This window comes from Notolepis coatsorum (assembly GCF_963971535.1).
Source record: "Notolepis coatsorum genome assembly, chromosome: 17".
In the NCBI taxonomy this organism is placed as follows: Eukaryota; Metazoa; Chordata; class Actinopteri; order Aulopiformes; family Paralepididae; genus Notolepis; species Notolepis coatsorum.
The window spans coordinates 32,394,270-32,409,754 of NC_140181.1; the positions used below are offsets into that span (position 1 = coordinate 32,394,270).

The following is a 15,485-nucleotide window of genomic DNA, read 5'->3' on the forward strand; positions in this document are numbered from 1 at the left end:
TTTCACGAGGTGCAATGCTTAGCCTATCCTTATAAGGAGCTGGCGGGGCATTTCTGTATGCAAGGTGTACGAGAACACGCTTCCAGTTTAAGAATGAGTGACTTTTTCATTCATGGGGAGAACATTTTGGCCACTTACGAACATCATTTCACATGTTTTTTACTGTTTGTTAATAATAATCTGCTACAATGCGTAACCTTATTTTATTCCCTACCCCTTTTCTATTTCCTTTAGAATAAGGCATGGGTTTATTTTAGGGATGTCCGATATTATCGGCCTACCGATATTATCGGCCGATATCGGCATTAAAATGTGATATCGGAAAATATCGGTATCGGTTTTCATTTTTTTTTTTTTTTTTTTTTACATTTCTATAGAAATGATGTCCGATATTATCGGCCTATCGATATTATCGGCCGATATCGGCATTAAAATGTGATATCGGTTGATATCGGTATCGGAAATTAAGAGTTGGACAATATCGGTATATCGGTATCGGTAAAAAAGCCAATATCGAGCATCCCTAGTTTATTTTATTCCTTTATTCCCTCATTCCTCTGACTCATCAGATCGGTTCATGGCAGGTGAGATTTTATGCACAAAGGTTTAACTGTTTTCTGCTTATTATCAGACATATGAGTTGTTTATTCCTCTACTTGGTTCCTTTTAGGGCCAACAGGGGGCTGATCAGAGCTTCGTACCAGCTTCGCCCAATTGTCCAATGGGTGAAGCAAGCATGAGGTATAACGACGGTTATGTATAAGTATAACACTAGTTAAATTAATACTGGCAAACCATCTTGATTTTATTCCCTGTTGCCCCTTAGTTTTCTTTCCATGTGAAAGAAGCTTTGGGAGGGTGGTTAGCAGCGACCACACCTGCTTAAATGCTAAGCAGAGGGGTGTGGTCCTGGTCAGTGATAGGTGCATTGAGTCCAATTATTTTAGTGTGCACCAGAGCAGTCCAATAGGCGAAGCAAGATTCTTTGCCAGTATTCATATAACTAGGGTTATAATACATAACCTTCGTTACGGTTGCTGATTTCAACACCTTACTACTGTGGAAAGATTTTTGTATTGATGGATAACTGTTGCATTTCAGTTGTTCTGACCACATCGGTGTCTCTTTAAAGAGTTGCAGGTCAGGATGGATGAAGCTGAACAGGCAGCGGTGAAGGGAGGCAAGAAACATCTCCATAAGATGGAAACAAGAGTGAGTTACTCCCAAAGGCCTGGTCTCAATATCTGATGTAACCACATCATTACTCCCAAAGGCCTGGTCTCGATATCTGATGTAACCACAGCATTACTCCCAAAGGCCTGGTCTCAATATCTCTGGATAAAACTATATTATTACTCCAATAGGGAGGTGTAGTCTGACGTCGCTTTGGACCGCCCGCGAGGTCCACCCGTATAGGGATTTATCATTGGGAAAATGGATATCGGCTATTGTAACAATTCTGCCGCATTGGAAATTGAAAAGCTTTCCATTTTTGCACAAAATGAGTTCCCTTCTATCACTAACATTATTGTTTAAGCATTTTTGGTTGAAATAAAATTCAGCGATTTTCTTTTTAAGATTAATTGCGAATATTTTCATGTTGAGCTATAGATGAATACGCACAGAAAGGTACACCATGCAAATGTTAATGCTTTATTTGTTTTAAACGAGACGATTTAGAAATGGGCAATGGGGAAATACATTGCGTTTTCAAGAGGGTGGGCCGGCCGGAAACAGTAATAACGAAGGTTATCCTATAACCCTAGTTATGTGAATACTGACTGAGCGTCCCGCTCCAGCCATATTGAGATATTAGTCTTTCGAGCACCTATTTAATTTAATTTAAAATAAAATAAATATAGGATAAGTGGCAATTCCGCGAACGGCAGGAATAGCTGGAACAGGAACACGACAGATTACGAGCCTCACGCAGGCTGGGAAAACAGATACAGGGTATGCAGGGTAAACAGGACAATGACACGTGGAGACACAGGGCAGGCAGGCATAAATACGGATGTTGATTACAAACAAGCAACAGCTGGGGAGACACGGACTGACTAGAATACATGACTGGATCGAATACAAATACACACACTGAGACAACACTAGACTAGATCATAATACACATACTGGGGAGAACACTGAACTAGATTGATTGATTGATTGAAAAGTTTATTAACAGGTTGCAGAATGGGTACAGTACAGTACAGCTCAATACATACAATTGTTAAGAGGATGCAGACCTGAGAAAGACTTTCGTCTTGTTTCCATCAGGGTCCCCCATTTTCAATTCATCATATGACACACATGACATACAGATAGACAGTACTGCTACATCAGATTTTCAAATACAGTACTGTTTGTGATACTAAAAAAATCCAGAAGAAGAGTATATACATTTGACATAGAAACTGTGCATTGGGGGAGGTTGGGTAGGTGGGGTGGGGCTGTACATTGGAGGTGGGGGGGGGGGGGGGGGGTTGGGTAGGGGGGGGGGGGACACTGTACATTGGAATACTGACATACATTTGACATGGAAACTGTACATTGGAGGAGGTTGGGTAGGTGTTGGGTTGGGTGGGGCTGTACATTGGAATACTGACAAAGCCATGCTTGGTCTTTATTGTACAACTGGGTTAGGACATTTGTAGGGGCCAGTTTTGAATTGCAGTCTCCCGTAGGTGTTCTTTGAGAGTGTTTTTGAAGGTGGGTAGTGATTTACATTCCTTTACAGCTTTGGGTAGGGCGTTCCACATTGTTGTGGCATAATTGCTAAACGTGTTTAGTCCCTTGTTTGTGCCGAATCTGGGTTTAACATGATTTGTGGAGCTCCCTCTGGTGTTGTGATCGTGGTATTCACTGACCTTTGGGAAGTATTTTGACATGTACATGGGTACCTTGGTCGTGTAGTGTATCTTGTAGACCAGGCCCATTGCAAGTTGCTGTACTCTGTCGTCTACTCTAAGCCATCCTAGGTTGGCAAAGTGTGCAGGGGTGAGGTGGGTTCTAGGAGTCAGGTCAAGCAGTAGTCTGACTAGTTTGTTTTGAGATGTTTGTAATTTGGTTTTTAGTGCCTTTGAGGTGCTTTGGTACCATGAGGTGCAAGCATAGTCGTAGTACCCTTGAATGAGTGCTCCTGCCAGAGATAATAGGGAACATCACAGATAGCAGAATTGCAGGGAGCATATTAGTGAGCATGACAGAGAACAGATTAATACAGAGAGACAGGTAAATCAGAGATGACATGTGTAATAGCGCCGACATGCCACAAGATGGCAGCAGAGGACCACTGTTCATAAAGTTCATGAGTCCTTGGATGGACAGGAGGGGAAGGGGGAGAGCAGGGGAAGGCACTATAAGGCAGACTGTAACAACACCTCCCTATATCCCTGGATATACAATAACCACATTATTATTCCCAAAGGCGCTGGTGGTCCCAATATCCCTGGATATATCAACATTATTACTCTTAAATATCTTGGATATATCAACATTATTACTCCTAAATACCTTGGATATAATCACATTATTACTCCTAAAGGCTCTGGTCCCAATATCTCTGGATATAACCACATTATTATTCCTAAAGGGCTGGTCCCAATACCCCTGGACATAACCACGGTATTACTCCAATATCCCTGGATATAACCACAGTATTACTCATACATTTCCTGGGCCCACTATCCCTGCACATTATTAAAATATCCCTGGATATACCCACATTTTTACTCCTAAAGATCCTGGTCCCACTATTTCTGGACATAACCACATTATTACTCTATGTCTGAACATAACCACATTATTACTCTAATATGTCTGAACATAATAATAATAATAATTGTTAGACTAGAAGTCTTTATTTGTCATGCAGTTTAACATAACCACATTATTACTCATTACGGCCTGGTCCCAATAGCAGTAATAAAAACTTGTGCTGTCCTGCTCTCTTCTTTACTATATTGAGGATTCAGCTGACAAGTGTGCGTTTTTTTTTTACTATTCAAATGCACTCATGTACAAATCAAACATACTGTTCCAATACATTTGATACTGTCTGTACTATGGGTGTGTGTCTCCAGGTGAGGGAGCTGGAGACAGAGCTCATACTGGAACAGAAGAAGAGTGAGGAGTTCCAGAAAGGACTGAGACGCTACGAGAGGAAAGTCAAGGAGCTCGCCTGCCAGGTCCGATCACCCGTTTCCTCTGTCAGTCAAGGAAACTATAAAAGAAGGAAGGGTCATAGTGTCACTGTCTTTCGCGCGTGAATGCACATTGGCGCAGAGTGTGGGAACTTTCAGTTCTGTCCAACATTGAGTCGAATGGGATCAGCCATCTCCTCGTTATTTAAACAGTTTAGTACCTTGCATGTCAGAATCATCTGCAATTTGTTGCATTGTTAACTAGCTAACGTTTGATATATTGGTTGATGTATATTTCCTCAGATAGCTTGTATATATTTTTTTATTTCAATATAGGCTTTAATAGAAATGGCACCTAGAAATGGCAACGTCTGGCACCAAGCAGAGCATAGAGCGCTGGTATTCTGATGTGATGATGACCCTTCCTTCTTTTATTGTTTCCTTGCATTCGATAGAGGCCTTGCATGGAATGTTTGTGTAGTTCTCTTTCCTCCAACATGGCTGCTTGTAATGATGCTGAAAGAAAATGACCAATTTCTGTGCACTGGCAGAGTATACAGTAGGTAAAACGTTGGAAAAGCATGGTATTGTTTACAAGGTCCAGTGATAAAACACACAATCAATATATTTGTCATATCAACACATAGCAACCGTTGTTTTGCACATAGCAACCATTGTATCTTTCAACATGGAGGACAAATGATAAACATTCTGTGAAATGCCTCTATTGCTCGATTTCTCTGTTCTGTTACTGTGTAAACAGAATGTTTTATGGAGAGGAGTTCGCTAGACCAAATTAATGGGGATTTAGCTTTTGGTTCTATCTGTCTCCATGTGTGTGTTGCAGTGTTATATATTATATAATGTGTATTATTTTGGTTCTATCTATGTGTGTGTGTGTTGCAGTGTTATATATTATATAATATGTATTATTTTGGTTATATCGCTCTCTATGTGTGTGTTGCAGTGTTATATAATGTGTATTCTTTGGTTCTATATCTCTATGTGTGTGTTGCAGTCTTATATTATATATTGTGTATAATTTTGGTTCTATCTCTATGTGAGTGTTGCAGTCTTATATATTATATAATGTGTATTATGTTGGTTCTAACTCTCTATATGTGTTGCAGTCTTGTATATAATGTGTATTATGTTGGTTCTATCTCTCTATGTGTCTGTGTTGCAGTCAGAGGAGGACAGGGTGACTCTAATAAGGATGCAGGATCTGGTTGAGAAGCTACAGACCAAGGTCAAGGGTTACAAGAGACAGGCTGAGGATGCAGTGAGTTTATTATTATTGTTATTATTATTATTGATCTGGTGTTGACATGTGGATCAGGTGTTGATAACCATGGTTTAACTCAATCTCGCCAGCGGTTGAGCGCCATACCCGAGATTTCTCGGGTTTTGATCCTTTGATCGTTTTCCTCTGATCCCCGTTCTAAAACATAATCCGGATCATTCTATGTGTCCCTGGCCCGTTTGCCTATGTTGGAATTGCAATGCAGATAGAATATCACCAGGTGGCAGTATCGCCTACATTTTTAACTCTGATAGAAAGGGAACAGGAGAGTCAATGAATAAACCTATCGACTATCGAGACTCGCTCTGTGGGGGAGGAGCTCTTCCAAAGCAATCGCTAGCAGATCTGCTCGCCTCAAAACCTATAGTGTCCCGTAAACACGTGTAACTAATTACATATAAACGAGTAATCGTGATCGCCGATGGCCGATGGGATCATTGGAATTATTCTTTTTGGATTACCTTCTGGCTAAGATAAGGACCCCCTATGTCTATTTTACCAAACCTGGACATGTTTCTGTAACGATCACAGTTTTGTGTTTTACCGGACGTAAAACATGCTCGACAAACAAGATCACAGTTTTGAGTTAAAACGACCCCCCCCCCCCCTTGATGATTTTGTGAATGCACATATGTACATGGTATATACCTTTGATTTGGAAGTATTTGGGGTTTCAGGGGATCAACCAGAACGGTTTGGGCTTATTGCATATAACGCATTTTATCTGGCGATCTATGGAAAAAGACTGGATTATCTTGGAAATGGACGATGTTTAGCATGTAATAAACTAAAAACTACAGTGTGTAGAAACAAACTCTTTTTTTACATGTTGGACTAGAAATAGTGTCTGTCAAATGAGCCATACTATTGTCTCCATAGCTATAATATAGAATATACAATAGTGTCCGCAAAGATCGTGGAATATCGCAAAAATTGTCATGAAAAGCTGGCGCTAGACAGTGAAGGATGGAGGAAGCTTATGGCCGTGAATGAGTTAAAAGTCATAATACTTCTTCCTGATCCTTGTTGGAGGATCTCTCGTTCGATTAAATTGCCCCTCCTGAGTTCTTCCTCCTCTTCATTGAGGGTTAAAGGTCAGGAGGCCTCTGAAGCCCCTTGAGACATGTATTGTGATATTTGGTTATACAAATACATTTGACTTGATAATACGTACCTTTACACTGGGTGCTTGTATACAGGTGTCAACACATGGGTACTATCTGAAAGGTATTTACCAAATAATACAATTCTAGCAGTGATTAGCAAAAGATGTACTTCAAGAACACAAAGTAATATAATAGGTAATTTATAATATATATTATATCTAACAGAATATATGTTTCATTAGGAGGAACATGTGTCCAGCAACGTGACTCGTTTCAGGAAGATCCAAAATGAACTAGATGATGCTGAGGAGAGAGCCGATGTCGCCGAGACAACCGCAAACAAGCTGAAGGTTCGAACCCGTGGACAGACCAGCAAGGTGGTGACTATGGTGAGTCTCATTATAAGACAGCATGGTGGCTATGGCTAGTCTCATTAGAAGGCAGCATGGTGGCTATGGTGAGTCTCATTATAAGACAGCATGGTAGCTATGGCTAGTCTCATTATAAGACAGCATGGTAGCTATGGTGAGTCTCATTAGAAGGCAGCATGGTGGCTATGGCTAGTCTCATTAGAAGGCAGCATGGTGGCTATGGTGAGTCTCATTATAAGACAGCATGGTAGCTATGGTGAGTCTCATTATAAGACAGCATGGTAGATATGGTGAGTCTCATTATAAGACAGCATGGTAGCTATGGTGAGTCTCATTATAAGACAGCATGGTAGATATGGTGAGTTTCATTATAAGACAGCATGGTAGCTATGGTGAGTCTCATTATAAGACAGCATGGTAGCTATGGTGAGTTTCATTATAAGACAGCATGGTAGCTATGGTGAGTCTCATTATAAGGCAGCATGGTGGCTATGGTGAGTCTCATTATAAGACAGCATGGTGGCTATGGTGAGTCTCATTATAAGCCCCAGTAATGCCATAGGTAGTGGAAACACGGTTTTAGTATGCCATGTCTCTATTAGCTATGTTCAGCATGGCTGGGGCTAGCCATGGTCTAGCATGGTATGGTATGGTATGGTTAGGTTTGTGTCTCCATTAGCTCTGTTTAGCCTGGCTGGGGTGAGCCATGGTCTAGCATTGTGAAAGATGTCTGTCTCAGCCAGGGTCCAGTCAGGTCTGGCCAGGTCCTAAAGACAATGAAGATGCTCACTGTGTGCCAGACAGGCCACAGAATGGTTAAGAATGAGTTACATCTGTACCCATCTGTACAATCTGCTTCTCTCTCTCTCTCTCTCTCTCTCTCTCTCTCTCTCTCTCTCTCTCTCTCTCTCTCTCTCTCTCTCTCTCTCTAGGTCATTGAATGAAGCTCTTCTGGTGTTCCCCTGGCTCTGAAACCTGAGTGGATGGGTGTTTGATGTGTGTGAGGTTTCTGATGTTTGTGTGAGATCAGTAGACCGAGCTTCTCTCCAGGTCTGACTCTCCTGTCCATCTCAAGGCTTAGTGGACTTTAGTCATTATGATGACCTACAGTATGACTTACTTGGGACACGGGGAAATGTCTTGAGGTTTTGACTTGGCAGTGGATGACTTGAGACTTGCTTGTTCATTGAGATACTAGACTTGAAATGGCGTCATTGTGGTGATGACATCACCTCTCCACTAATTCAGCTCTCTGTGATGACATCACATATTGTATGTGTAAGGAGAGAAGTAATTGCATTATATAGTACTATACTGTACCATTATAGTATTGTACTGTACTATATAGTATTATACTGTACTATGTACTGTAGTACTACACTGTACTATACTGTACTGTATAGTACTATATTGTACTATTATAGTATTATACTGTACTATAGAAACAAATCTAGAATGTGCCCACCCAATTGGTACCAAAAAAGTGTTTGGCCCAAGGACTAGAAGAGCTACAGTATTGATTCGTCAGGACTTCCAATTCACGATCAGAGAATTTAAGCTTCTGTTTTCTGTCTGCCATTATTTAAAAAAAAATTGAAATCTTTATTTCGAACATGTAAATGAATACAAACAAAATAAATAACTAAACAAAATCAAAACATAACTCAATGTACATGTTCGAAAAGGAGTAGGAAGAAGTATACACTTATTTAATCCTACCCCTTTTCCACGACTCAAATGAGTGTACTAATTTAAAAAAAAAAAAAAAAAAAAAATATATATATATATATATATATATATATGTGTGTGCAAAAAAAAATAAAAAAAAAGGTATATGTAAAACATGAAATAAATGAAAATTCAATTTTAAAATGTCAAGTCCCTTCCTCATCCCTGTACCTCGTGAACATCATTTCCTTATACATCAGTTTGAATTGTCTCATGTTTGGACATTGCTTTAGCACCACATTTAGACTGTTCCACAGTTTCACCCCACATATTGAGATGCAGTGTCTTCTCATGGTAGTGCGTACATTTAGAACTTTTAAATTGAGTTCTCCCCTCAGATTATAACCCCCCTCCCTATCAAAGAACAGTCCTTGAATGTTTCCTGGAAGTACATGACCTTTTGCTTTATACATTAATTGTGCCATTTTAAATTCCACAAGATCATGCTAGGACATGCATACTGTTGCATGGGCAATATTTATACTATTTTACCATATCAGGAGCAAATTACACTCAGATGCTCTGCGAGCCAACTGCGCTGCCAGATATCCGGAACAAATTGCAGTCCGTGAGCCAACTGTGCTGACAGATATCAGGAGCACACAGTATGGGCGTGTTTGCACTAGTATATAATGTGTGCAATATCGTTAGTGAATAGGTCCTTAAGATGGAGCAAATAGCGGGTGCAAATCACACGCAGTTAAGGCTGCTATTAGCGGGCGCAATCCATTCTTTGTGAATTCGCCCTTAAGTTTTGTTTTAACAATTTGTATTTATCTTATTCTGAGGAACTGACAGATAAAATAAGTTCTAAAAGCATTTGGAAAGTAACATCTTTTGCAATGTTTTTGTTTTGTACTTGTCGGATTCATTGACTTGAAAACTGTTTAATTTCAACAAATAATGTGTAAATGTGTAACTTAGGCGACTGCTGGAATGCCAAATAACAGGTTGAAATAACACACAGGAAACTGTGAGCTAAATAAGACTGTAGATCTCTTTAGAGGATGTCATAAAAAAAACTGTTTCACTCTTAGTGTGGGAATCTCTTCTGACTATATACTCAGGGTAACAGACAATGGAGAATGTTAATGTACTCCGCACCAGAACAAAGACCAAAAGTCACACCTCAGTGTGACTAGCTTATAGTAGAGACAGCTGGTCTGACCCAGACCCCAGACTTGCTCTGGAAATATATCTATTTATCACAACTATATCACATTAATCTGACTTATTAGATAAAAAGGGATATTTGAATGTCATTAGAATTTCAACTGTCTATGAAGATAATAGAACATGTTCTTCTACTTCTCTGTTAAAATGTTTATATATATATATAGTATGGAAATCTCAGTATCAATAAGGTTCAGTCTGGTAAATACAGGGTTGTATTATCTTATATAGAATATCTGGTATTGAACTATAGGTAACGAATACATTGTTTTAATTCTGGATATATTTTTTTTGTATCCACTTTTTCTCCCATTTTCTATATTTTCTCCCATCCCAATTTCGTATCATCCAATTCAACCCTCCCCTGTCACGAACGCTGTTTCTTGCCTCCCACAAGCCGGCTGCAATGTGGACTAAGTCATACATAGCACAAGTCCCCTCCGGTACTTGAGGTAACAGCAGTCGCATCTTTTCACCTGCGCAGCTCGATCTCTCAGTGGCGAGGAGTAACGCGTGGGAGGCTCACGCTGCCCCCGACACTTCCTGATTCTACTGCGCAGGCGCACCAACCGACCTGTAGGAGTCGCTGTCCACAACGCCCGATCCCCACCCATCAGTTTCCCACCCCCTAATACGGCCAATGTGTATTAGTACGGACGGCCAGCTAAACTGAAAGCAAATGTGGAGCGCTGGGCTTGAACTGACGAGCCCAGCGTCTCCAGCATTTCGTGGCGAGCGCCTTGCCCACTACGCCACGTAGCCGCCTTAATTCTGGATATATATAATTCATTACACTAAAGTTACGCCTTAGAAATGTTTTATTATTCAAATGGTACACAAGAAATGACTCTGACAAATCATCCTCTCATGGGGGGAGAAGCCAGCAGATGCCACAGTCAGCAGGATGCCAGGTGTGAAATGACAATGACCGTATTTGGAAAGACCGGCCCCGGAGGGAGACAATGTTTTGGATGTAACTTTTGATTGGCCAGACAAGGCCAGGCAGTGTGTGATGTCATAACCACTATAAAACCCACATTTAAAAAGTATTAGAGGTTAGGCCAGGTAGGAACCCTGCGCCTCCTCCGCCACCAATTTCTTCAGATGACAATATGGCTATGTGTGAGTACCATTCTGCTTTGAATGTTTAAGTCTGTGAGGTCATTCTAATAGACCAGCTAATTGGAAACCATGTATTCATATTTGTTAAATAATTAATCCCTGTATGTGTGCAATCCTCTTCTCCGCTTGGGCCTCACAAAATAAAGCAATGGGTTAATTTAATATCTGTTGTGGACTTCCAACTCATTTGGGGGGAAAGCCTATTTCACCATTCTTCTCTCCATTCAGCAAACTGTGTATACTGTAACTAACCTAATATGTTTACATAAGTTACGACATACTCCTACAAAGTTTTTGTCAGTTCAGTAATCTGGCCTTGTTTTCAATCCTATCATATGAACAGAAAGAACTACAGACCAGTTTGTAGATGATTTTACACAATTAACACTATGATCGCCGTGGACGAGTTTACACGTCATTCCTAGCCATGCTCATTCTGCCGAAGACGCCGTAACTCGTCTTTGATGTCAATATTTAAAAAATCTGTCATCGAAATCATATTTCCTTTCCGGAGCCCTGAGACACACTGCAAAGCTCCACTCAACTCTCTAGCGGTTCAAGAGCGCCATCTGGTGGCCGATCGGCAGATCGCCAACCGGAAATGAACCTTTGAACCGGTAGTGCTCATCCATATGTGGTCCGGGCACTCGCTATCGTTAGAGAGACTCCGTATTGACACAGTGAACATCGATCGGTGCAAATTACTCGAAAAAACAACATGATTTGGACGTATATACTATTATACAACCTGGAAATGGATCGGGCATTTCTCCATCCCATAATAGAAACAATTCTGTTCCACGCTCATCTGCCAGCGGCGCGAGGAAGCCACGGTAAGATTCAGCGTTATATTCTAACGTATTCCATATAAACTGCTATGATGAACATATGACCCACTCTGGATGAATCATCTAACGCTGCCCACGGAATTATAAACGATCCCCCGCCCATCCGGTCATCATCAGATGATGCGTAGAAACTTCTAGAACCACGTCCAGTTGAAATTTTTTATCTCGCACAGATTCCTACCAAACTGTATTTGATCATCAATATAATGCATTTAGGGCTATAAATCACGTTCTGAAGAAAGCTGCAGAAAACGATAAAAACATACTTATACTTTAGACCATATTTTAGTATGAATATGTGAATGAAAAAGTTTAACGTTGCTACACCCTGAACAATACATATAGGACATTGAATGGGCCATAATAATGGCAATTTAGCAATAGAATTTAAAAAGTTATAGCCCTGCAAAGAAGGGGAACTTCTCCATAGACAAATAGAGCTGGCGAGGGATGGTAAATTATGAATTTAACCCATGGCGATTAAAGTGTTAAGGGTTTAGTTTAGTTTGAACACAAACATGTAAAATTATTAAGAGTAGATGAAATAAAGAACGCACACCCAAAAAGGCGCATCGGTTTGTACGACTAGAAAAGATTATGTGAATGCCACACTTCTCTCTTAAAAATATATTTCTTACACTGTAGTATCACCAACACTAAGCTAAGCTTTGCAAAAAAAGTATGCAGTCCTCAAGTTCAAGTAAAAAAAATTGCCACTTTTCTGCCTACCTGTTAAGAGGTTAAAGTTATCAAGGATGTGGTTCTTGATATTAAAAGTGGAGACTAACAACTGACTTAACTATGAATTGCACATAGTTACCAATATAACAACATCAATCGATACATTCTCATAAGTTCACAGGCATTACGTAATGTTCAAGACCTCATGGAAACAAGCTATTTAAAACCAGTGATTTATTTTAGTGGACAGATGTCATAATAGAGGCAGAATGGATGCGTCAAGATACCAATAGGCTAATCTTTCATCTGTGCATGTGTACATGTGCGTGTCTGTGTGTGTTTCGAATGTTCAAAACTTTTGTGCAACAGATTTGATAATATGGGTTACCATTTGTCGCTCATGATAGGCTGAGGTAGAATACAGGTGATACAAATGGGTAATATCTTTTTTGAATTATCTTTTTCCTCCTTTCTTTTTCCGTTTTTCTCCCATCCTAATGTTAGTCATTATGCCAATTCCAAATCCCCTTCCTGGTCATTGCGCACTCTACCCCCTACCGTCGGTCTGGGAGGGCGGAGACTATCACATGCTTCCTCCAACACATGTGTACCCAGCCCACCGCTTCTTTTCACCTGGCAGCGCGGACTCTCACTGGGAGAGTGTAACGTGTGGAAGGTCACACTACCTCTGATCCTTCCCTTGCTGTGCAGGCGCCCCGACTGAACTGTAGGAGTCGCTGTTTTTCAACGACCAGGACCCACCCTCGCCGGGTTTCCCACCCGCTAACACTGCCAATTGTGTTAGTATGGACGGTCGGCCAACCCGGAAGCACCACAGCTGGATTCGATCCCACTGTCTCTGTTGTGGTAGACAGACGCTTAGACCGCTGCGCTACCCAGCCGCCCCACAAATGGGTAATATCTTAATAAAATAATGGCAACTTATTTAATTAACATCCAATCTTCTTTGGCCAGAGGTTGGATATAAGCAGCTCGTAATCACTCGCATCTGTAAAAAGAGACACGTACTCTGCACCAACAATGCAAAGAAAATAGGCGATTTGGGCAGCCAGGTGACAGACAGTGGCCTCAGTTGGACAGATTTACACACAGGTGTCAAGCTCACCTCTCCAGCTGACCATCCTGGATGAGTCTGTACTAACAAGTGAATGACAGCTGTGGTGTAAACGTCTCATGCGTTGTTAACATTAGTAATAGTTTTATATTTTTCATATCGACCTCATCATGAACGACACAATAAGCAAACAATATTAGAACAAATATCAACATATAAATAATATACCTACATTTAGTTTCTATAATGAACATACATAATAGCACCAAACCAGACAATAATAGAAAGTGGTCTCGAGAAGCGCTGGACTTATTCTACCTTTTCAGGAGCTTGTATCGCACAGGGGACAGCAGACAAAACGACAGCAGACCATCAACACAATGACACCAAAAAAAAACCACAGCCAATTAGCGCTCCCTACCAGGAACTCCTCCTTTGCCCCCCCCCCCCCCCCCCCCCCCCCCCCCCCGCTGTCTTTGAGGCCCCCCTCTGTGTTCTCGGTAATTCTAGCTTGTTGCTTTACCCACCCATTGCACTGTCTATCTTGCAATGTGGTTACCCCAGGCTATGGGGATTGTCTCGTCGAACCCTCCCTCTTTGTGGACCCAAGATGAACTCACCTCTCACCTCCCTGGATCCTGCTATCTTTTTGGAGAAAACCTTTGATGAAATGTCTATCAACATTCATTACTAAGCTTCCTGGAATTTGAGAGAGATGGTTCACCTGTCCAGAAGTACATTAACATACTCCAGGAAATTGTAATCCATTTCCACCCTATAGACCTTCATCTTAAATAAGGTTTTCAACATATATCATACTTCTGTAAATTATTATCAATAAACACACAGGACTTCACATTGTTGTCTTGTCTCTCGATCGCTTGATTGACTCTGAAAGAAGGTCCCTGTTGTCTATGATTAAACAATAAACACGCCTATTGGCTCTGTTCAAAATGCATCGACACATATTGTCTCTTTAGGAAAGCCTCCCATCTGCCGTGTCCTTGGAGCAGCACGGCCTCCGGTTGCCAGACTCTGCCTCGTTGGTGGTCTTTCCCGCTCGATGTGGGTCCGTGGTCCCAAGGACCTGCGGGGAGAAATTGAAACCCGGGAGTCAGCGTACATACGACTTTCCATTGTATTGGTCTTTCCTAGAGCTCCTACTTTCAGTTTTTAGCATTTTTCCCTCTCCTTATTAAACATTAGCATTAATATTCTTACTATGGCATGGCTTGCAGTTCATTTCATACTGTCATTTCAGGTTTGCTATATATATCTTCCCTGCAAGCCCCTCCCATGCCCACACCATCGATGCTATGTAAACATTGTGGATGTCTACATGCACGTTGCGTTATCATTATCTTATTAGTCCACCACCTTTCTAAAACACCCATTTCTGTCCCTACCTCAGGCAACCTTGCCCCTAAAACAAGGTTCCCTGTCATTTTCCGTCGCGACACACACAATGTTCTGATACCGTCCATGTACCTTTTTCATCCCAGAGGTGGCCGTGGCCCCCGGTGTGCGCCAGTTCTTTCTGGTGACGTGTGTAATTCACCAACAAGACCCTAACTATTTTGAGGTGTTAAAGAAGGCCATAGGGAATTAATCCCTCTCCACTCTCAAGCTATGTCTCCGATGACATCTTATGAAGATATAATTTATTCTGTTCTATAATTGAAATGTATTTAATTATAACTGTATATTATCTCTCTTCTGCTCAGCACTGTCGCCACTGGAGTGCTAGAAACCCATACTTAATATTAATTTTATATTATTATATTAATATTCCCCCTGCACCACTCCAGTCTCGCCACTGGAGCGCGCTAGAGATCCATAATTATCCCCCTGCACCACCCCCGTTTCACCACTGGAGTGCACTAGAGACATATAATTGATATCTCCCTGCATCACCAAACTACGCCACTAGATGGCAGCA

At 41.1% G+C, this 15,485-nt stretch overlaps 1 protein-coding gene across 1 annotated transcript in view; it reads left to right on the plus strand.

The window, feature by feature from the left end:
- The window catches only part of LOC311243993 (myosin-7B-like), a gene marked incomplete at both ends in the record, with an annotated part of 128,528 nt that extends 120,528 nt beyond the window's left edge, over positions 1-8,000 (plus strand). Inside the window, 5 exons of the mRNA XM_084333401.1 lie at positions 1,133-1,212; positions 4,080-4,184; positions 5,326-5,421; positions 6,791-6,937; positions 7,995-8,000. Coding sequence (XP_084189527.1) covers positions 1,133-1,212; positions 4,080-4,184; positions 5,326-5,421; positions 6,791-6,937; positions 7,995-8,000 — 434 coding nt within the window. The remainder of the gene's footprint in view (positions 1-1,132; positions 1,213-4,079; positions 4,185-5,325; positions 5,422-6,790; positions 6,938-7,994) is intronic.
- Positions 8,001-15,485: the final 7,485 nt, after the last annotated feature.